This window comes from Schistocerca serialis, chromosome 3 (genome assembly GCF_023864345.2).
Source record: "Schistocerca serialis cubense isolate TAMUIC-IGC-003099 chromosome 3, iqSchSeri2.2, whole genome shotgun sequence".
NCBI lineage: Eukaryota > Metazoa > Arthropoda > Insecta > Orthoptera > Acrididae > Schistocerca > Schistocerca serialis.
The window spans coordinates 656418892-656443946 of NC_064640.1; the positions used below are offsets into that span (position 1 = coordinate 656418892).

The 25055-nt window shown below is 39.7% G+C and overlaps 1 protein-coding gene across 2 annotated transcripts in view; it reads left to right on the forward strand.

Moving 5' to 3' along the window:
• The window catches only part of LOC126470537 (F-BAR domain only protein 2-like), a 302833-nt gene that overhangs the window by 189473 nt on the left and 88305 nt on the right, over positions 1-25055 (forward strand). For both annotated transcript variants that reach the window (XM_050098467.1, XM_050098468.1), the window contains 2 exons: positions 12039-12169; positions 14013-14218. In XM_050098467.1, the coding sequence (XP_049954424.1) occupies positions 12039-12169; positions 14013-14218 (337 nt within the window). The remainder of the gene's footprint in view (positions 1-12038; positions 12170-14012; positions 14219-25055) is intronic.

Consider the following 25055-nt stretch of genomic DNA (forward strand, 5'->3'; position numbering starts at 1 on the left):
GTTGTTGTTTCGACTTGTGGGTTATTTGGCAGTCTATGCAAGAATGGTGTAATGTCTGTATTTGTGTCTTTGTATTCTATATATGTCAGTTCAAATTTTTCTTCTATATCTAACATGTGTGTTACTTCGAGTTCTATTTGTGCTTGTTCTGGTGGCTGTCTTAAGATTTTGTTTTCTTCTGAATGTTTAATTGATGCGTGTTGTTATTTGTTTGTTTGCTCTGGGATGTTTGAGTCCATTACTGTATTTTTCTCCTCTTCTTCTGATTGCACATTATTTTGTTCCAGTATTTGTTGTACTTGTTGTTTGATGTTTTCTAATTCTGACTGGGGTATCCTGTTATTTTTTATTGTTACACAGATCTGATCAGCTAGTCATTGTTCTGTTAAAAATTTTAATTCTCGGTATCTGATAATAAATGTTGTGTATACTTGTGATCTGTATCCAGTTGTGTTGGTTCCTAGGTTTGTTGCTTGGTAATAACAGAACATGAGGTGTCGATTAACTTTATCTGACCATCTCATCCTCTGTCTTTGTTTTCCTTCTAGGGTGGTTGCAGGAAACATATCCTGCAAAACACCTCTATTTGGATTTAAATCATTTTCCAGTTGGCTAGCAGTGTCGTTACCATTGTGGGCGGGCATAGGGTTCAAGCGTCGTCCCCGACGATGACTGCGCTCGTCCGAGGCTTCTTTAGTTCTGTCCTGAACCAACTAATCACACTAAAAGGGGGGTTAGCCCTATTAGTGGTCTGTTCTTTTCATCGCCTTTTACGACTGGCAGAACATACCGGAGGCCTATTCTTTTGCCGGGCCTCCATGGGGTTTATAATTATAATAATAATAATTATTATTATTATTTATTATTCCGGTGGAGGTCCGGACTAGCTGATCAGATCCGTGTAACAATAAAAAATAACAGGATACCCCAGTCAGAATTAGAAAACATCAAACAACAAGTACAACAAAAACTAGAACAAAATAATGTGCAAACAGAAGAAGAAGAAAATACAGTAATGAACTCAAACATCCCAGAGCAAACAAACAAATAACAACACACATCAATTAAACAGTCAGAGGAAAACGAAATCGTAAGACAGCCACCAGAACAAGCACAAATAGAACACGAAGTTACACACATGTTAGATATAGAAGAAAAATTTCAGCTGACATATATAGAATACAAAGACACAAATACAGACATTACACCATTCTTGCACAGACCGCCAAATAACCCACAAGTCGAAACAACAATAAAAACTATCAACACAATCATACACAACAAAATAAATGAAAACACAACTATGGAAGAGTTACAACTACTGGTTTATATAGGAGCACTCACTACACTAAATATACACACTAGGCAGAGATCAGAACCAACCAACACACAGAAGAAACCCACAAAACCAGCATGGCAACACAGGCTACAGATCAGAATAGAAAAACTGAGAAAAGACATCGGACAGCTAACACAATTTATAAGAAGTGAAATGTCAGAAAAAAAACGAAAATGGTTAGGTAAAATCTCACAACAAGAAGTGATAGAGCAATTAGATGAAAAGAAGCAGAAATTACAAGCATTGGCCAAACGACTTAGAAGATACAAAAAAAGTGAAAATAGAAGGAAACAAAGCCAAACATTCAACGCAAACCAAAAGAAATTTTACCAGACAATAGATAACACACACATTAAAATAGACAATCACCCAAACATAACAGACATGGAACACTTCTGAAGCAACATATGGTCAAACCCGGTACAACATAACAGGCATGCATGGTGGATACAAGCAGAAACAGATACATACAAGATGATACCACAAATGCCTGAAGTGATAATTTTGCAACATGAAGTCACCCAAGCAATTAAGTCTACTCACAATTGGAAAGCCCCTGGAAAAGATAAAATAGCAAATTTCTGGCTAAATAAGTTCACCTCAACACATTCATATCTAACTAAATTATTTAACAGTTACATTGCAGACCCATACACATTCCCTGATACACTTACACATGGAATAACTTATCTGAAACCTAAAAATCAAGCAGACACAGCAAACCCAGCTAAATATCGCCCCATAACATGCCTACCAACAATATACAAAATATTAACTTCAGTCGTTACACAGAAAGTAATGACACATACAACACAGAACAAAATTATAAATGAAGAACAAAAAGGCTGTTGCAAAGGAGCACGAGGATGTAAAGAGCAACTGATAATAGATACAGAGGTGACATATCAAGCTAAAACTAAACAAAGGTCGCTGCACTATGCATACATTGATTACCAAAAAGCTTTTGATAGTGTACCCCTCTCATGGTTACTACAAATATTGGAAATATACAAAGTAGATCCTAAATTGATACAGTTCCTAAACATAGTAATGAAAAATTGGAAAACCACACTTAATATCCAAAAAAATTCAAATAATATCACATCACAGCCAATACAGATTAAGCGTGGAATATACCAAGGAGACTCATTAAGTCCTTTCTGGTTCTGCCTTGCTCTGAACCCACTATCCAACATGCTAAATAATACAAATTATGGATACAATATTACTGGAACATACCCACACAAAATCACACATCTGCTACAAATGGATGATCTAAAACTACTGGCAGCAACAAATCAACAACTCAACCAATTACTAAAGATAACAGAAGTATTCAGCAATGATATAAATATGGCTTTTGGAACAGACAAATGTAAGAAAAATAGCATAGTCAAGGGAAAACACACTAAACAAGAAGATTACATATTGGATAACCACAGTGACTGCATAGAAGCGATGGAAAAAACAGATGCCTATAAATATCTAGGATACAGACAAAAAATAGGAATAGATAATACAAATATTAAAGAAGAACTAAAAGAAAACTAGAGAGAGACTAATAAAAATACTGTGAACAGAATTGACAGCAAGAAACAAGACAAAAGCTATAAATACTTTTGCTATACCAATATTGACCTACTCATTTGGAGTAGTAGTGAAATGGAGTAACACAGACGTAGAAGCACTCAATACACTTACACGATCACAATGCCACAAATATAGAATACATCACATACATTCAGCAACGTGAAAGATTCACATTAAGCAGAAAGGAAGGAGAAAGGGGATTTATTAACATAAAAAACCTACATTATGGACAGGTAGACAATTTAAGAAAATTCTTTATAGAACGAGCGGAAACTAGCAAAATACACAAAGCAATCACTCATATAAATACATCAGCTACACCACTGCAATTTCATAACCACTTCTACAACCCTTTAGATCACATAACATCAACAGATACGAAGAAAGTAAATTGGAAAAAGAAAACACTACATGGCAAGCACCCGTATCATCTAACACAGCCACACATCGATCAAGACGCATCCAACACATGGCTAAGAAAAGGCAATATATACAGTGAGACAGAAGAATTCATGATTGCAATACAGGATCAAACAATAAACACCAGATATTACAGCAAGCATATTATTAAAGATCCCAATACCACATCAGGTAAATGCAGACTTAGCAAACAACAAATAGAAACAGTAGATCACATCACAAGCAGATGTACAATACTAGCAAATACAGAATACCCCAGAAGATATGACAATGCAGCAAAAATAATACATCAACAGCTTGCCTTACAACATAAACTTATAAAACAACATGTTCCCACATACAAGTATGCACCACAAAATATACTGGAGAACAATGAATACAAATTATACTGGAACAGAACCATTATAACAGATAAAACAACAGCACGTAACAAACCTGACATCATACTCACCAATAAAAAGAAGAAATTAACACAACTAATTGAAATATCCATACCCAATACAACAAATATACAGAAGAAAACAGGAGAAAAAATTGAAAAATACATCCAACTGGCTGAGGAAGTCAAGGACATGTGGCATCAGGATAAAGTTGACATTATACCAATTATACTATCAACTACAGGAGTCATACCACACAATATCCACCAGTACATCAATGCAATACAGCTACATCCAAACTTATATATACAACTACAGAAATCCGTAATTACTGATACATGTTCAATTACCCGAAAGTTCCTAAATGCAATGTAACATATACCGTACAGTTAAAAGGAAGTCACGCTTGATCAAGGTCCGCGTCACCTTCCATTTTTAACCAGACATAACGACTGAGACAAGAACGAAATAATAATAATATCATTATCATCTTGTTCATAGTGCCACAAGGAATATTTTATTGTATTTTTTAAATAATTGCTTGTTCCATAATTTATCTACTAGGAAGTCCTATCAACTTTGCCACTATTCATACAAAATGTGAATTTGGAGGAAGTGCCATCCTGGTTTAAGTTTTCCATGATTGTCCTTAATCACTTAAGGCAAATGCCGGGATGGCTCCTTTAGAAGGGCATGGCCACTTTCCTTCTGCACCTTTCCCTAATCCGTGCTTGTGCTCCACCTCTATTAACAAGATCTTAAACCCTAATCTCCCTTCCTCCTCCTCCTCCTCCTCCTCCTCCTCAAAGGAAGATATTTTTTCTGTTGCCTAGCCTGTATTGCATGGCTTCATGAGTTCTACATTCTCTTGCTTCTTTTTGTATGCTTGTGTTTAACCAGAGATTGTGCAAAAATGTAAGAGCAAAAGTATGAAAGTAGAAATAAACAGATGGACAAGAATAGCTACAGAGCTACAGGTAATTTGTAAATATTGTGTTAGTTTTTATTTTTCCTTCATTTCATGCAACTGAAAATAACAGTAAACTGGACAGTTCTAATGTTAATTAGTATATGGACTATGTCCATTGGGAAGGGAAAAGCAGAGGGGGATGTGCTATGTGGAGTAATGAACCTGCCTCCTCCCTGATCAAAATTTAGCAATCATATATTAGGGGTCTGAAGCTCTAGATGCTGGCAATGAATGCATGAAAGTTGCAGTAGAGAACACAGTGTTAATAGACTGTGATAATGAAAGGGATATAAGTGCAGCATTTGATGTCACTCAGCAAAAGTGAGGTCACACTTCAAAAAATAGTGTTGTCTCAGCCACAAGTGTGGGCTTAGGCAAAGTGACTGGCATTGCTATAATGTCCAAATTTTGTAGATGTCCAGAAAGACAAAAGCAACTTCATTTAGACAGTTGTACAGTAAATTTCAGTGGTACAAGTAGAGTCATGGAAGGGGCAGGAATGAAGAAACTTTTTCAGCACTCGCAGCTGTGCAATGATGTACAATACATCAATTATGTAGGCCATGGAGACTACAAAGCCTATAATGAAATTGTGGCATCCAAGCCATATGTGGATGGGATATGGAAATGAAATCCCATGCTTCTTGGCAGAGCATAAGGGAACGAAGCAGGAGACCCGCACCGCCATACTAGGCAAGGTCCTAATGGAGGTTATTTGCTGTTTCCTTCCTCTGACCCTAATTGAGATGGTTGATTATGATGACGATGAAGACGACACAACACCACCAAGTCACCTTTGGGCAGGTGAAAATCCCTGACCTCGCCAGGAATCAAACCTGGGACACCGTGCTCGGGAAGTGAGAATGCTACCGCAAGACCATGAGCTGCAGACAGGATGGGATAGAAATAAAGAAACTTGAGTGTTCAGGCATGTGCTGAAGAGACTGGGCCTCTATCTTCAAAAACTGAAGTCGTCGCTAGGGAAAACTTGGCGTGACTTAATTTGAACTGTGGGATAAAAACACTGACTTTCGTAGCTCACTATTGCCTGAACCAAAACAGGGTTTATTGTGTGGTTTCACTCCCTTTGATTCTTTTATAGTCAACCAGTACCCTTAAAGAGTAGTAGGCGACCTTTTAGTAGTCCTTTGTTAGATATAGTTTCTTCAGTAAATGATGACCCGAATATTTGGTGTCTTTTGATCTCCAATGCTTTGAATCGGAAGATAAGCTGTGGTGCGGCTTCATCACTCTCACCAAAAACCAACACCCACGGACATCATTCTTTATACGCATCATGTGTAGGTGTTTCTTCAAGTTCCCATGGGTTGTTGTTAGGCCTACCATGAGTTTACGCTGTTCAAGCCATGATTACAGAATTTCTCTTAAAACATGGCTTTGGCATAATTAGCTTTACACTTTTTTTTTTATTGTAGTCCAATATTCCACATGATGCCTTCTGGTCCAGTTCTGTAGTTTTGAATTAACCATCGCCTTAGTGATGGTAAGGACAGGTTCAGGTCCAATAAACGGAGTTATCGCACCTGTCCTGCCCAGCCTATCAATTTGTTCATTACCACTGAATCCTAAATTACCAAGGACCTACATCAGGCTTACTCTGTTATTTTCCCCTAGTCCCACAAATGTGTTGGCATTCTGCTACAATCTTTGTTCATATTTCGGGGGCTGATGGAAATTTCGGAGCTGCTTGCTGTCTGAATAAATGTAGATGCTAAGATCTTTCTAGCCCCTGCAGAAATTCTCCACACACACACACACACACACACACACACACACACACACACACACACACACACAGTTCCCAGATATTTCTGCCTGGAATACCATGGCCAGCATTCCTAGAGAGATTCCGCTCTCTATTCTGGTTTGTACCCCATATACCCTGGCCCCGGCTCCTTCATCTGTTTCCAACTCACAAGTAAAACAGATTTAGTCTCCAGCATGGTGTCATGGTTCATTCTTCTACTGCTTCCTACTTCCAGTTGTTGCATTGAAAGATTTATTGAAGCAGCTGGAAGTTAATTTATAGTCAATCAGCATTTCTACAACCATTCCTATAATTACCACATTCCCCATATTGGTGTGAGATTCAAGGTATCCTAAGGGTATCCAGTTATTTCTTGTTTTTAACCCCTGCGTATATTTTAACCCAGAGGTATGATGGGGACATGTCCATTATCCAGCATGGTCTCCATCCCAGCAGTATGTGTGCTGCTAATCTGGCATGTTACGGCTAAGCAAGCTTGCACCTTGCCAAGCTCCTTAGCAGCTACTTACTGGTCTGCTTTAAACCACCATACTGCAGCATATCCAGTACATACTTTTGGGGTTTAGACCTCAGTGTTTCCCATTCTCTTCTAGTGCCCATAAGAGTACCTTTTGTCTTGGAACATGGCCATTATAGTTTAGCATGTAGGGTTACCTGTAGATACTTCACTACCGCCTCCAAGCTAGTTTTTCATTGAGAAGTTTAAGATTCCAGTAGGTGTGCTGGACATGCTTCCTTCCTCATAAATGGTTCTACAACAGTATTCTTGGAGCTGACCCATAGATAATATTTCCTGCATCAGTTTTGCACAATGTGCAATGCATATTGTGACATAGTTCTAACAGTACTAGCAAATTTGCTAAGTATTACTTTGTCATCTGTGTATCCTTGGCAAAAGTAGCCTCTTTGCTCCTTCATGAGTTCATTCACTACTACTGGGTGCCACAGTAGCAGTTTAAAACCTCTCCTAGCAGACACCCTCTTATGGTGTTGATCATAATTTTTTCATTCATCATGATGACTTTCACCTTTCTTCTCCTCACCATGATCTTATTCTACCTACATATAGTGGTCTCAATGCCATGCTCTTCTGCAGCTTCCATGGATTCATAGGTTGTATTGTTAAAGGCACCCTCGGTATTCAGGAAGATGCTGAGAGCAATTCACTGAAAGTGTAGAGCTTTTCCACCTTCCCAACAAGTTGGCGAAGGGCTGTTTGATGTGATTTGCTCGGTTGATGTCTGTGTTGGTTTACACTTACAGAAAACTTAGTTTGCCTCCTTTCCCTAATTTGCACATCAACCAGTTTTTCTAGTGTCTTTGAAAGATGGGGCGACAGATGGATCGGTCTTACATCCTTGGCCTCGATATGATCAGTTCTCCTTGGCTTTGGAATGAAAACAACCCTAACTGTCCTCCAAGCATTAGGAATGACTCCTGCTGCTAGCATAACCTAAACAGCCTACATAGAAATTTCATTAAAATCTCTCCTGCTTGTTGCAGTAGAGCTGGAAAGATTCCATCTTGGCCTGGCGACTTGAATGATTGAACTGTTCCCACTGGATTTTTTGCTGGCATATTCCCAATTTGATTACCTGTAGGCCAGTGCCTCTTGGAGATTGGCTGCTGTTCTATGTTGCGTGCCACAGTGCATTGAGGAAAATAAGTCTTGAGGAGCACATCCAGCATCTCATTCATTGTCCTGGTATACTCACCATTCCCCTTCCATAGAGCACCTCTTGGATTAGTTGGTATTCTGGTGAGGGTTTTGTGAAGTCTGGCACACGTATCTATACCTTCCAGGATGATAGTTGCACTTGCTTAATTACAAGGTTGTATTTGACAGGGGCCTTCAGGTATTTTACCCATTGTCCTTTTGTTCATGCAAGGTTGAACAGTCTCATTACCTGCTTTATTTGTAATTCCAGGTTATTGTTCCACCAAGATTTATTCCTGCTCGTACACTTTGGGCAGTTTTTCTAAATATGAGGTCATAACGGCAGACATCAGTGTCTGACATTTCCCTGAAATCTACTGGATTCCCTATTGAAGTTCTAACCTCAGATAAGTGTGAGTTTGAGAACTTTGGTGTAAGAGTCACAGTCTGTTTTCCTAACATGCATATAGGCCATGGTCTGACACCCATAACAACCACAAACTTAATATACATGTGGTCAGGTAAGGATGGCTCCAGTGCTACATGCCATTGTTCAACATAGCTGCCCATTAAAATGGACCAAAAGTTACACCAATTACTTCTTCCCTTCTTATATTCCTGGATGTAGGTTCCCTGTCCCAGTTAAGGATCTCCAGGTTACTCTATAGTAAATAATTCAAGAAAATACTTACCTCTGCTGTTGGTGTTGCTGTGTCCCTCCAGCAGGTCATGGGCATTGGTATCATAACCAACCAGCAATTGTTCATTCTGCTGTGAGCAGCTGTCTACCAGTCTCCTCACTTCCTGGGAAAGACTAGTACTGTGCTCATAAGAAGGTAAGCTGAGGGCAATATTCATTGTGCTTCCTTTCTCACGTTGTTTCATCCTGATGGTCACTAAGTCCTAGGAACAGAAGTCCACAACTGGCATGAATTAGATTCCATTCTTAACATACATGCCTGTTCCAGAGTTCTTTAGGTTTCTGCATAAATCAATTTACCTCCAGTTCCTTAGAGGCATTAAACACCCCCCTTTTATAGATAGCGTTCTTGCATCAGGGCCACGTCTACATCTTGCCCTCCTAGAAGCCGTTTAAAAATGGCAGCTGCTGTTTTAAAGTGTTGCATGTTTATCTGCTACACTTGCAGTCTCCAACTTGACACCATGGTCACTTCCTGTGTCTTGTACCCAGTGGCAACTTGCGAGAACCTCGAGAACAATTTCAGAACCTATCCTCACATTGCCGCAAGGGATTTTTCACTGGTTTCCACAAGAAGGGTTTGGCCGTCCAGTACAACATTTCAGTTGATTACCCTCCAGTTCGCTTTTGAGACCTTCTGTTTCCGTGCCCATAAATTCTCAGTGTCTCATGAGGAGTATCTTTAAGAAGTTTCGGTACCCATATTAATATGTATGCGATCTTGAAGAGCTCAGCCAATGTATTGACCAGCTACTTCACCAATTCCCACAGAGATATCTTGGGCACCATCTCCTTAAGCCAACAGATTGTTTTTATACCCTCACAGACAAAGATAAGAGCACCCTTGTCCAGACAGACCCTCCTGAAATTGGGCGTGGACTTGCACCCTCCCCAGTCTTCTTAAATAGAGCCATCTGAACAGTGGCTATCCATGTTGGATAAACATCATCCTGAAAACCAAGACTTCAGTACTATGGATCTGTTTCCTATTTCTTGCCTCAGCTTTTTCTGGATCCATTTATCCTGAGAAGTGGGAGTATTAGACTTCTCCCTTGGTCTCTTATTCCCTGTCCAATTGGTAGTAGGGGTCTGGTTATTACCTTTACTCTGAGACAGTCTTCTTCTCCTTCTTCTTTTGGAGGTTCTCAGTTCAAAACCTTTTAGTTCCATCCATTTATTTTTAGGAAGCCATTCTGTACCTTCCTTTTTGTTCTTTGAGGAGTTTCCTCCTCTGAATCCCAGACAAGAATTTGATCTTGACCTTGTCCAGCTTCTTGGACTGGTCTGCAAACCAAGCCAATTGTAGAAACAGATTCTGTCAGTTCCAACCCCAGTGCTTGAGTGTTTGTCTCATCAAGCCCCCCAGTTTTTGTTTTATTTTCCATGTTGTCCATTTTGATCCCATGAGAATTAGGGATGTATTTAGTGAACACCACAGAACGCCATGCAGTGCAAGGCTAATTACTCAGGGAGGTCGCACTGTATACCTGAGGCAACATTGATAACACATCTTGCTATGTGCTATGCACCCCTTGACACAGATCATTTCACACATCAGGTTGGGTATCTGGGGGAACGACTGTGGGAGAGGATGGGGGAGAGATGGGGCATTGTGAGATACTCTTTGTGTCTGGTACATCCATTGAGGCTTGTCCAGCATGGGTGACTCTGCCAGTAGCTGTGCTGCTGCCAGCATAGTGCTAAGCTTCTTGTTAACATGCAAGCCTCTCCACTCACATGGACCGTGTTTCTACAAGGCTGTGTCCCACGGAGAGGACACTTGCCCAAGTGATGGGGAACCAATCGCTAGCAAGAATTGACTGACACTGCCAGCTGCAAAGACTCTCCAAGATTATTGTGATACAATTAGGCAAAATACTCATTGTGTGGAAGCAATGAAGGAAACTGTATGGACAGTGAATTTTCATACACTCTCCAATGATGAACCTCAGCATGGACTGTGCCCAGCAGACGTGGAAAGCTGGTACAAATAACAGTAAGGGTTTAGTAACTGATAAGAAATATAATCAGAGAAACATTCTGTCTATTGCAGTTGCAGAGGCAGTAAAGCTATTATTCAAAGTTTTGAGAAACACTGATCCACTTCCAAAGTGTTTGCGTGGCAGGATACAGTATACAAATAATTCTGTGAACAATGTCACTTAGACTCACTCACACAAAACTGTGTTTGTGGGCATATACACGTCACACTTTCGGGTTTATGATGTCATTGCTAATTTTAGTCAAGGCAACTTGAGTAAATGTGAAGTGCTGCAATTTCTAGTTTTAGGGGTAGGCTGTCACACCATTCAGCTGATGAGAAATTTGTATACTAAGAAATGCAGAAAACATGCTAAAGACCTACAGTGGGGGTGCAAGACTAACTACAAAAGGTACCAAGAGGAAATTACAATTGGAAGATAAACCAGACACTGATGATCCAAGAAATGCAGTAGACAAGTTTTGATGTCTCAACTTTGGACTCCATTTTCCATAAGTGTTCTTTTTTTTTGTACAAAAAGTACATTTCCTCAGTTTCTGTTCAACATAAAAAGCTGAAATTTTCAGGATGTGCTCAATCATATATCTTGCATCAACTGAAGGTATTCTTAATATGAATATAAATTGTTTTTAACATTTCATCAAGAAAATAGCATCGACACTTAAAAGAAAAATCAAGCTTAGGGGAAAAATTATATGTTCCCTTGTAAGAGATAATAGTAAATTCCTGTAAATTCAGCAGTTACACAAGAAATGTTTCTATGATCCTAGGGAATATCAAAACTTTGCTTGCAAAGCTTTGTGGTAATGTACCCTGATTTAGGTTGTCCATGATTTCCCTAAATAATTTCAGGCAAATGCTGAAATGGTCTCTAAAAGGGCACGGCTGCTTCCCTTCTCCATCCTTCCATAATTCAAGCTTGTGCTCCCTCTGTAGTGACCTCGTTGTCAACGGAACATTAAACATTACTCTCTTCCTCCTCCTCCTCCTCCTCCTCCTCCTCCTCATCCTCGTTGTACACTATCTGGATAGGGTATGCCATTTCCCTGTGGGAGCCACAGATTTGGAGAAATGGACGGCCTGCCAAAACTGCTCTATGTAAATTTTCATTATACAACAGGTGACTTAAAAAACTTTCCAGACACAAATGTTAGACACCTTAAATATAGTTCAAATATTTGGTTTGTACAGATCTGGGAGATCTTTTCTCTGAAGTTGGGGAAATGCAACAGCCAGCCTTACCACCAAAGCAGTCGCGGCAGACACCTACACCCACACAGGGCACCATTGCAATTCCAAGGCCACCATCAAGACGAGGAGAGGTATTAAATATAATACAAAACACTATCTTAGATATACTGCATTTAAAAAATCAGTCTCTCAGTGTGTCATCTGAGATCCTAGTAGTCCAAAAGCCTGTTCAATCAACCAGTTTAATTTTCCTGATTTCAGTTAGTCATGTGTTGCAAGCATGAGTATGTTCATTTAGAAAAGACAAAATTCCATTTTATAGTCTTCCACAGCTTAAATAACAACTCAAGTGTTGCCAACATACTAAGCCTTGATGTTGTGGTAATGTAATAAAATTTGACATAAATAGACAATAATTGTATATAATTTTTGATTAATTCCTCATTAACTTGTATGATAATTCAGTTATACAGGGTGATTCAAAAAGAATACCACAACTTTAGGAATTTAAAACTCTGCAACGACAAAAGGCAGAGCTAAGCACTATCTGTCGGCGAATTAAGGGAGCTATAAAGTTTCATTTAGTTGTACATTTGTTCGCTTGAGGCGCTGTTGACTAGGCGTCAATGTCAGTTGATGCTAAGATGGCGACCGCTCAACAGAAAGTTTTTTGTATTATTGAGTACGGCAGAAGTGAATCGACGACAGTTGTTCAGCGTACATTTCGAACGAAGTATGGTGTTAAACCTCCTGATAGGTGGTGTATTAAACGTTGGTATAAACAGTTTACAGAGAATGGGTGTTTGTGCAAAGGGAAAAGTTCTGGACGGCCGATAACGAGTGATGAAAATGTAGCACGCATCCAGCAAGCATTTGTTCGCAGCCCAGGAAAATCGACTCGCAGAGCTAGCAGAGAGCTGCAAATTCCACAATCAACTGTATGGAGAGTCCTACGAAAAAGGTTAGTTATCAAACCTTATCGTCTGAAATTGGTTCAAGCACTGTCTGCAGCTGATAAGATTAAAAGAATCGATTTCTGTCATTTTATCCTTGCTCAAATGGAAACAGATGAATCTTTCGTTTCAAAGATTGTGTTTAGTGATGAAGCAACTTTCCACACTAACGGGAAAGTCAACCGTCACAATGTCTGTATATGGGGCACTGAGAATCCGCAGGAAACAACTCAGTATGAACGAGACTCGCCTAAGGTGAACGTTTTCTGTGCCATTTCAGCCAATAAAGTTTTTGGTCCCTTTTTCTTCAAAGGTGCTACTGTAACTGGACTACAGTATCTGGAGATGTTAGAGAATTGGCTGTTCCCTCAGCTCGAACAAGAAGCACAACAATTCATATTTCAGCAGGATGGAGTGCCACCACATTGGCACTTACCTGTCCGTAACTACCTGAACGTCAACTACCCGAGGCGATGGATCGGCCGCCAGGCAGCCCGTGACAGAGCACTTCATCACTGGCCTCCAAGAAGCCCTGATCTTACCCCCTTCGATTTTTTCTTATGGGGGTATGTTAAGGATATGGTGTTTCGGCCACCTCTCCCAGCCACCATTGATGATTTGAAACGAGAAATAACAGCAGCTATGCAAACTGTTATGCCTGATATGCTACAGAGAGTGTGGAACGAGTTGGAGTATCGGGTTGATATTGCTCGTGTGTCTGGAGGGAGCCATATTGAACATCTCTGAACTTGTTTTTGAGTGGAAAAAAAAAAAAACCTTTTTAAATAATCTTTGTAATGATGTATAACAGAAGGTTATATTATGTTTCTTTCATTAAATACACATTTTTAAAGTTGTGCTATTCTTTTTGAATCACACACACATCTTTTTACTTTGCTATTTATTTGACTGAGCTATCTCCTCCCTCCCCCCCCCCCCCCCCCCCCTCACCCCCCACCCCCAACCTGATTCATAGTTTCCACTGTGTGAAAATATTTTGTGCTCTTCTTTCAACTTGTAGGGTCCGTCTACGCGTGGGAGAATGAGTCCAGCTCCAATTGCCCGTGCGGATAGTGTTGGGAGCTTGGAGTTCCGCACAGCTGGCGTTCCAGTAGGATCATCACGAGGACCATCACCCCTTACTATTGGAATGGCTGACACCATACCACTTGCTGTTGCATTTCATGAAATTGTCCACTCCTACTTTAGAGGGACAGATGAAACAAAGTAAGCTGTAGGTGATACATCTCCTTTTGCCAAGTATTTATCACAGTATAGTTTCATCATTGTCACAATGAACAGTAGGACAAATATTAATAATAACTGACAGGTCTCACTACTTACCTTCTTCTCAAAGATAAGAACCACAACTCACATGTCCCAGATCAAGATACTTAAGAGGAGAACATGGTAAGTGTCATAACCTGATTTCCCAGAAACTTTGCTCAGTGAAAAAGGGATCAAAATAAGCTAAAGTGTGTCCTGGGTTATCTGTACATATTTGGGCTATTTCTGAAAAACTATGGTTAAAGTTTTTGAGGTAATTTATGTGCCTTTTATCACGTGATATCTTCAGATGAAATGGTGGCGCAGTGGTTAGTGCCACAGCTTTTTAATTACCTGTTTACTATATTACTTTCATTTTTGTTTTTCATTTATATTTCCATGTCTGTAGAAGATTACTACACAAATGTTTTCCGGTGTATACTGGTATAACATTGTCCTTATTCGTCTACTAATTGCATGTCAGATGAATGAATTAAATAAGAAAATTATTTGAAATTGTTTTTGGTGAAATTCCTTTAGTGTATCTTGATTCATAATCAAATGCAAGCACCTGTTTTCGAAAAGTGATTTGTTATGCGTGATTGGTTCGAAATTATTCCCAATGCACAAAATCTTCAGCAATGTTGATGAAATTTCTTTCCTGAGCGAGATTCATATGAAGAAATGTCAGTGTGAGAAATTGGCCATTGTCTGATGATGCTTGTGTGTTTAGAATATTCATACAACTGGTGTCATCTAAGGGAATGCACCAAATCTTCCTGAAAAATAAACTTATGAATAAAATATAAGAATTGATGTGAGACTGAAGTATCAGAATATGAGAATTTAAACAGATTGTAACTCCTCAACATACCATATGCACATGTATTATATAATAAATGTATGACGTTCATTGTGAAATCCAGGTGTAATTTTGCAATTAATATAATGCCATTATATCCCTTCATTTGCTAATAAACATTCATGTAGTAACCTTCTGTGGACATGGATATATAAATGAAAAACAAAAATAAAAGTAATAATTGTGTTTCGAACACAGGGCACAAAATTAAGAAGCTGCAACGGTAATCCCAGAGCCATCATTTCATCTGACAGTATCATGTTTTAAAAGGCACTTAAGTGTCTCAAAAATATCTTGAAAACTTTGACCATCATTTTTTCAGAAACAGTTGAGTATCTACACATCAGCAAAGATGTATGTGCTTATTTTGACTCCTTTTCCACTGAGTGAAGTTTCTTGGAAATTGGATGATGGCATTTGCCATGTTCTTGTTGTTAGTCAGTCCAAAGGATTTTTCCTCAGAACAACATATTTTTCAGCTTTCAAATCAGATTATACTAAAGTTAAATGACAAAATTGCCAACTAGCATCTTCATTGACGTAATTCACACTGTTCTTCTAGAGAAGCTTAAATATGTAATTTCTGAGATCTTGAAATACTGGATTTCATCCTGTCAGGCTGAAAGAATGCAGAGTGTTGAATTAAGAAATCTGTGGAGTATACACAATAATAGCTAATCTTGAGAATGGAGACTAATCGAGTAAATTCAGAACTTGAAACTGTGGTATGTTTTCTTGACAGTTAACTGGTTTTCTGCAAATGGACAGTTCACTTAACTTCAGTAAAACGCAATACATGTAATCCAGATCAATCTTCTTAAATGTCCCTGCTCTGCAGTTTTTGTATTATGGGTAATATCAGATGTTAGAGATGAACATATCAAAATGTTGACTGACTTTTCCTACATTCATTTACTAATGTCATACGTCGTCATTTTCTGGGGCAACTTATAATTGAGAAAGAAGAGTTCATAGCACAAAAGTGTGTAACAAATACGTGGTTTCCACTCTAAAACATTCTGAAGACAGCTCTTCAAACTGGTGGGCATGCTGACAAGCCTTACCATACAGTTACTTCCTTATGAAATGTGCTATTAAAAATCGGTCACTGTTTGAAAACAACAGCAACATTAGTAAATGCAGTACTAGAAGTACGAGGTGCATTCAAGTTCTAAGGCCTCCAATTTTTTTTCTAATTAACTACTCACCCGAAATCGATGAAACTGGCGTTACTTCTCGACGTAATCGCCCTGCAGACGTACGCATTTTTCACAACGCTGATGCCATGATTCCATGGCAGCGGCGAAGGCTTCTTTAGGAGTCTGTTTTGACCACTGGAAAATCGCTGAGGCAACAGCAGCACGGCTGGTGAATGTGCGGCCATGGAGAGTGTCTTTCATTGTTGGAAAAAGCCAAAAGTCACAAGGAGCCAGGTCAGGTGAGTAGGGAGCATGAGCAATCACTTCAAAGTTGTTATCACGAAGAAACTGTTGCGTAATGTTAGCTCGATGTGCGAGTGCGTTGTCTTGGTGAAACAGCACACGCGCAGCCCTTCCTGGACGTTTTTGTTGCAGTGCAGGAAGGAATTTGTTCTTCAAAACATTTTCGTAGGATGCACCTGTTACCGTAGTGCCCTTTGGAACGCAATGGGTAAGGATTACGCCCTCGCTGTCCCATAACATGGACACCATCATTTTTTCAGCACTGGCGGTTACCCGAAATTTTTTTGGTGGCGGTGAATCTGTGTGCTTCCATTGAGCTGCCTGGCGCTTTGTTTCTGGATTGAAAAATGGCATCCACGTCTCATCCATTGTCACAACCGACGAAAAGAAAGTCCCATTCATGCTGTCATTGCGCGTCAACATTGCTTGGCAACATGCCACACGGGCAGCCATGTGGTCGTCCGTCAGCATTCGTGGCACCCAACTGGATGACACTTTTCGCATTTTCAGGTCGTCATGCAGGATTGTGTGCACAGAACCCACAGAAATGCCAACTCTGGAGGCGATCTGTTCAACAGTCATTCGGCGATCCCCCAAAACAATTCTCTCCACTTTCTCGATCATGTCGTCAGACCGGCTTGTGCGAGCCCGAGGTTGTTTCGGTTTGTTGTCACACGATGTTCTGCCTTAATTAAACTGTTGCACCCACGAACGCACTTTCGACACATCCATAACTCCATCACCACATGTCTCCTTCAACTGTCGATGAATTTTGATTGGTTTCAGACCATGCAAATTCAGAAAACGAATGATTGCACGCTGTTCAAGTAAGGAAAATGTCGCCATTTTAAGTATTTAAAACAGTTCTCATTCTCGCCGCTGGCGGTAAAATTCCATCTGCCATACGGTGCTGCCATCTCTGGGACGTATTGACAATGAACGCGGCCTCATTTTAAAACAATGCGCATGTTTCTATCTCTTTCCAGTCCAGAGAAAAAGAATCGGAGACCTTAGAACTTGAATGCACCTCGTAGCAATGATAGACACTATCCCTCTGTCCACCTTTGTGTGGCAACAAAAAAGTGTGTGGTATTCAGCCATAAAATCCTTTGACCATCTACTCAGTGATGTGAAGAATCTAATCTGAATGTGCAAGAATATGGTTTTTTTTTAAAAAAAAAAAAAGGATGTATGCATGAAAGAAAAATACTGTTTTAGGCTTAGAAAGTATACTGGAACTGTAAAGCTGACTTGTTCACATTGTAGAGAGATATGGCAGTTATGATCCATGGAACATACATGTTTTTAACTAATGGACCTAAAAGTGAGTATACATGGTTACGTTCAATTGGTGTCGTCATATAACGTTTATATGCCTGTATAGTTAAAACGTTACAATATTCTTACATGGCTTCTTGCCTAATGAAGGGATTAACCTAAGTTGTTAAATTAGTAATATGCATTGTTATATAAGCTTTTCTTTGCCAAGACAGTATGCCACAATGAATCAACACATCACATTAGCAACATCAGAAAAATACATGGTGTATCAAAAAGAATCATCCGATTTGGCACTTCTTTTTTTCTGTAACTAATAAATATATACAGTGAATTTTGGTTTTTGACGAATGGGAAACTCAGTTTTTTTTAAAAAAAAAGGTTGTGCTGCCCATGAGATGTAAAACTCGAGAGTCTGCTCTTTCCAGCAGTATTTTGTTCACACACAAATACCTCAGATAACATAATAGTTAGTTTTTGAAATCGTGATTCTTTTTGGTACACTCTGTACTACAATTTATATTTTTATGTAGGTGCTCCAGAATCAAAATTTCAAGTCATCTATTATACGTTTATCAAATTCCTTCACTGTATAAAATGCTTTGCCTTTTACTGATTTTGTTGTTATGTTTTTGAATTTGGTCAAAGGCACTAAGTGGCTATTATTAGGCAGTTTGTTAAAAGATGTGATGAGGTATATTTAGAACTGTTGTGAACATTTGCTAGTCTGACATTTTGTTTGTCAACTGTGCATATACGAGGTGCATTCAAGTTCTAAGGCTTCCGATTTTTTTTCTCCGGTCTGGAAAGAGATAGAAACATGCGCATTGTTTTAAAATGAGGCCGCGTTCATTGTCAATATGTCCCAAAGATGTCAGCACCGTACGGCAGATGGAATTTTACCGCCAGCGGCGAGAATGAGAACTGTTTTAAATACTTAAAATGGTGACGTTTTCCTTACTTGAACAGCGTGCAATCATTCGTTTTGAATTTGCGTGGTGTGAAACCAATTGAAATTCATTGACAGTTGAAGGAGACGTGTGGTGATGGAGTTATGGACGTGTCGAAAGTGCGTTCGTGGGTGCGACAGTTTAATGAAGGCAGAACATCGTGTGACAACAAACCGAAACAACCTCGGGCTCGCACAAGCCGGTCTGACGACATGATCGAGAAAGTGGAGAGAATTGTTTTGGGGGATCGCCGAATGACTGTTGAACAGATCGCCTCCAGAGTTGGCATTTCTGTGGGTTCTGTGCACACAATCCTGCATGACGACCTGAAAATGCGCAAAGTGTCATCCAGGTGGGTGCCACGAATGCTGACGGACGACCACATGGCTGCCCGTGTGGCATGTTGCCAAGCAATGTTGACGCGCAATGACAGCATGAATGGGACTTTCTTTTCGTCGGTTGTGACACTGGAAGAGACGTGGATGCCATTTTTCAATCCAGAAACAGTGCCAGTCAGCTCAGTGGAAGCACACAGATTCACCGCCACCAAAAAAATTTCGGGTAACCGCCAGTGCTGAAAAAATGATGGTGTCCATGTTCTGGGACAGTGAGGGCGTAATCCTTACCCATTGCATTCCATAGGTCACTACAGTAACAGGTGCATCCTACGAAAATGTTTTGAAGAACAAATTCCTTCCTGCACTGCAACAACAAACGTCCGGGAACGGCTGCGCGTGTGCTGTTTCACCAAGACAACGCACCCGCACATCGAGCTAACATTACGCAACAGTTTTTTCGTGATAACAACTTTGAAGTTATTCCTCATGCTCCCTATTCACCTGACCTGGCTCCTAGTGACTTTTGGCTTTTTCCAACAATGAAAGACGCTCTCCGTGGCCACACATTCGCCAGCTGTGCTGCTATTGCCTCAGCGATTTTCCAGTGGTCAAAACAGACTCCTAAAGAAGCCTTCGCTGCTGCCATGGAATCATGGCGTCAGCGTTGTGTAAAATGTGTACGTCTGCAGGGCGATTATGTCGAGAAGTAACGCCAGTTTCATCGATTTCGGGTGAGTAGTTAATTAGAAAAAAAATCGGAGGCCTTAGAACTTGAATGCACCTCGTACTAGGCAACTATAAACGTATGTGCTAGGGAGTGTCATAATAATTAATTTCCTTGAAGTAGTGGCTACACGATTTCTGTGGTGCTAGCCCCACAATGCCTCTGATAGCCTTTTTCCCCATATAAATCAGGGTGTATACGCCCCGGAACAACCAGAAAAAACCTGGGAATTTTTTCATCTGGGAGAAATCCAGGAAAAACATTGGAAGTTCTTAGGATTCCAGGAATTTCTCATTGTTTCAGTTTTCAGTAAAATTTTTATAATTTTGACTGGTAACCACTGATACTCTAACAAAGAATTTTAATTTAGCCAGCTTCTCCAAAATAATACTGCAGCAATAAAACATAAATGAGAAGAAAACACCAAAATTAAACTTTAGTTGCAAAAAAAAGTGCCATTTATGTAATCAAAAAACAGTGCAACACGAGCATCTGTCAACAGCAATATGTGTTAAAGATTATGATATACTATGTGACAACAAACTGCTTTCAATGTGTCTTTCTTGTGGGCCTTGTTTCGATGAGCATGAGGTCACAACTGTTTACATTTCTAATAGGTTGCAGGAAAATATTGTGAATAGGGAGTTTTAGAAGTGTTACTATAAAAGAACATTTCCTTTTTTTGCAAGTTTCCAGATTCAGTGCCCACAACTCTTGGTGTCCAGGTCATGCTACTGTTCTCCATATTTACCAGGCCCTGACCTCATCCCAACTGGACTATGCATGCCAGGTTTATGCATTGGCAGCACCATCAGCTTTGTAATTGTTTGACCCAGACCATCATTGTGTAGTTTTAAGCCGCTGGTGCCTTTGGGGACTAGTCCTGTACACAGTCTTCTTGTCTAAGTGGATATCTCCCCTCTTCAGTTCTGATGGTACCAACTGTCGGTCACATATGCAGTTGCCATTCGACAATTCCTTCCTCACCCAACATATCCCATTCTTTGTGCATACCGGGGGCATTCACTTCCTAATTCCTACCCTCAGGTGGAATTACCAATTGGAATGCACCTCAGAGCTATCTGCTAGGATCTCCGCCTCTCCTCCCTGGAATGTGCTCATCGTGTTTTCTCTCGCATCTGCCCTTGTTTGCTGCTCAAGCCATGAATTAGGACCTGTCTATTTCAAGGTCTTAAAATCTCTCTTGCCCATGAGTTTTCAGCCTCTTGAGGAGTGTCAGGGCGAACAATCTTTTACACTGACAGCTGTAAAAACATGGGATAAGACAGGATATTCTTTTACGTACCCTATCTGCCAGTAACACAATTTGTTGCCAGGAACATGTAGTGTTCATACAGCGGAGCTGATAGCTGTTAACAGAGCCCTCTGCTTTATTAAATGGACCTCCCTTGACTGCATCTTAATGTGTAGTGACTTAATTAACAGTCTTCAGGCGGGTGACCAGTGTCACTCTTGTCGCCCTATGATCTCTGATATTCATAATCTTCTTGCTGAACTTCGTTATACTGGCTGCTCAGTTGTCTTTCTCTGTGTCCCATGTCAAGTGGGCAGCCCAGGGAATGAAGTGGCTGACCATTTGGCAATAGAGTGAATACTTGTGTCCCATTTGCTTTACAGATCTGAGGTCCAGATATGCTGACTTGTACATGGAATGACATGTGGTTGTCTGCTGTGCCCCCCTCTAATATACTATGTGCCGTCGAAGAGATTGCTGCTGCATGGAGCTCTTCTTTCCTTTTCTTCCAGAAGGAATCCACTGCCCAATGTTGCCTCCACATTGGTCGAACCAGTCTAACCCATAGTTTTATTTTACATAATGAGCTACCTCCACATTGTAGTGTGGAGCCATAAAAACAGTAACTCATATCATAGTGGAATTCTCTGCTCTTTCTGGCCCTCCGTCCTAAGCATGGCATCTTGAATTCTTTGCCATAAACATTGGTGGATGATTCATGGATGGTTAACTGGTTCTCCACGAAATTGATTTTTACTTTCAGATACAAAGCTTTAAGCTACCTTCGGCTGGGACAGGGTAGTTTGGATTGGGGCTGGGGTGTCTCGTGCCCCATGATGAGTCTGAGGGTCCTCCAACGATACCTCCTTGACCAGTTCACTCTTTCATCCTGCTCTTACGCTTTTTTAATTGCTTTAGGATATATTTTATCTCCTTTTCTGCTGCACCCTGTGTTTTTATTTAAGAGGTAGTACTCTGTTATAGTTGGAGCTCTTTAATGCCTTACCTACACTGCAGCAGGGATGAGACAGCTGTGGGCGGGGACATTTCCTGTCACATGCAGAGCCTCTGGGACACTCGCCTACTGTCTCTTTTATTTCTCTCTTCTTCTTTTTATTGACAGTCCAACTGATGTCTATTGCATTTTTAGCCTTCCCACTTTTACTGTTCTGAATCTGCTGACTAAAGACATTCTTTGCTGTGCAACTGTCTTCTCCCTTCATTGGGCTGGCAGGGGTCAGATGCTGGGTGGGACTTCTTCGCCATTGAGTGAGCTGTGAGCCCTTGTCTGCTCTGACCTTCATACTGGCCTGATCCATTCACTTCTCCATAAATTCTTTCTAAGCTCCGCCATCATATTGCCGTCAGTGCCTCATTCTTCCTGCTCCTTCATACTTTCATCATCAGAAAACATACTTCTCGGGTGTCAGCTAATTCCAAATGAACTGCTCCTGGATCAAGGGTCTGATGACCTAGTTGTGAAGTCTCTTGACCGAAAGAAAGTGAGAGAGCACGCACACTGGCTATAGTAATCATTCAGGTCAGGAATTACCGAGTTTGCCTGTAGCTTCACTGACCTTTTCACAAATTAAATCACTCTATTGAAAACTGTAAGTTGCTTTATTGTGCAATGGTCCCAGTAGTGCTTCTGCCTTGCTCACATCACCTACAGTGTTAGTTTCTAGGATAATATTGGCGAAGTATATATTTTATCACTCCCAAGGAATTAGAATATTGCAGCCTTCCTTTTGACTATTTATTTATGTTTTTGTGACTTCATAAGTTGATTTACATTTCTTTAAAAATTTAAGAATGTGTCTATCATTGGCCTTGCATTTTTACTGCATTGATTGTTGACATGTAATGCTTTTTCATAATTGTGTATTTATCTGCGTAGTGTGATTTACCATAATACAGGAGCATTGAGATTCTTATATTATTTAGTTGTGATGGGTACCAATTTCTTTAACTCCTTGGTTTAGAATGGGGATTTCACTTCCAGTAATTCTTATAATGCTGAGGGCATTTCTCATTATAGACTTAAGTTAGCATACCTAAAAATCTTGTGGTTAACACGTTAGTGTCCATACCATGTGTAATTATTTCATTCCACTCGGTTAATCTTAATCTAGATCTTAATTTTTTTTTTTTTAACTTCTGTTCATTAATGGATCTGTTTACTCTCCACTGACAGGTATGTGCTTTATTATCTAGGGGAATTGTTAAGCCACAGCTTTCATGGTTAAAAATACCTATTTTAATTTAACTAGATTGCATTCTGTGTAAGTGAAAATAACTCTCTCCAGACATGCAGTCAGCCTGGTGGGCTTGTAATTTGTGCAGTAAAATTTAAGTATCTTAATGTGTTAAGTAAATAGCTTATAGCTACCCTTTTAACCCTAATATTGATATTAATGTAACAGTGTGTTATCATTCTCACTCTACGATTTTTATTTTTGAGAAGTAATACTTACTAAAAACAAGTCTTCATTGCGATTGGGAGTATGGTACACAGAGACAACTACAATTTCTAGTTTTGGAAACAGTATAGTTGCAACTTCAAAATAAGATTCTGTACAGAGATCATGTACATTTACAATTTCATAATTTACTTTGTTTTTTTAATGTAGATGTGGACCTGGTGGTCTAGCACATAGAACACTGGACTCCAGCTCTGGACTTCATGACTTCAGTCCCAGATAGGAGCAGGGATTTTTCATCAGTCGATACACTCTGGGACAGCCCTAATTCCACTCGACCTGCTATGAAAAGAGTACTGGGATCTGTCACGGGGTGGACGTAAAATACATGTGGGGCAACGGGCCTGCCATCCGCCCCCCTCCTATTGCCATATTGCTGAAAGACTGTACTTCATCTAGAGTCGGGCCAGTGGCCCAGTCACATGCTTAAGCCACAGACTTTACAGTTACCTTTCATTAATGCAGACAGAGGTTCCACATTTTATGTCTGTTCTACAGAAATCTAGTTTATTGCCATCTGGTATAGGTCTCTATAATTCTCCATATGATAATGAGTGTTCATTTACCATAAGCACACTACAATTTATCTTTTCCAACCAGTATTTTTGTTCTAGATATTTATTTTTTAAGGACTGATATGTAAAAGGGAAAAGGGTAAAACAACCATGGGTTACACAAGAAATGATTTCCAAGATGGAGAGAGAAGAAAATTTAAAAACAAAAACACTGAAGATGCAAGAAAGATGTACCAAAGATTAAATAATGAACTGTGAAGAGAAACAGAGCAGGCTAGGAAAAATGGCTAAAAGAGGAATGTGATGCAGTTGAAGAACTGGACTGGAAGGGAAGATAAGACTTACTATACAACAGAGTAAAGACTATGACATGGGATCAAAACAGAGCAGTAAGTGCTACTATGGAAACTTTGGGTAAAGACGAAAAGGTAGCGTACAAAGATCGCGACATTCTTCAGAGATGGGAAGGATATTTAAAAGAGCAATATAACACAGATCACAAACCAGAAACTCTGGAATTGGAATCGCTAAACAGTGTAAGTGATGATGAGAAAGGACCAACCATCATAATTGAAGTAGTTAAATTTGCCATAGCTGCAGTGAAAAATGAGAAATCAGTAGGTACAGATATGATACCGGGATAAATATTAAAATTCTTGAACCAAGATGGAATTAGAGAAATATTGAGGTTATGTAATAAAATATGACGGTGGTGAATGGCCTGAGGAGTTTTTAACAACAGTAATGATTCCATTATTAAAAAAAAAAAAAAAAAAAAAAAAAAAAAAAAAAAAAAAAAAAGAGAGAGAGGAACCAAGAAATGCAGTGAGCACAGAACAATCAGCTTTATTTCACATGCAGCAAAAGTGATGTTAAGAATAATTAATAAGAGGTTTGAAAAAGTAATGGAGGAGAACCTTGGTGAGGAGCAGTTTGGCTTTAGATGGAATACGG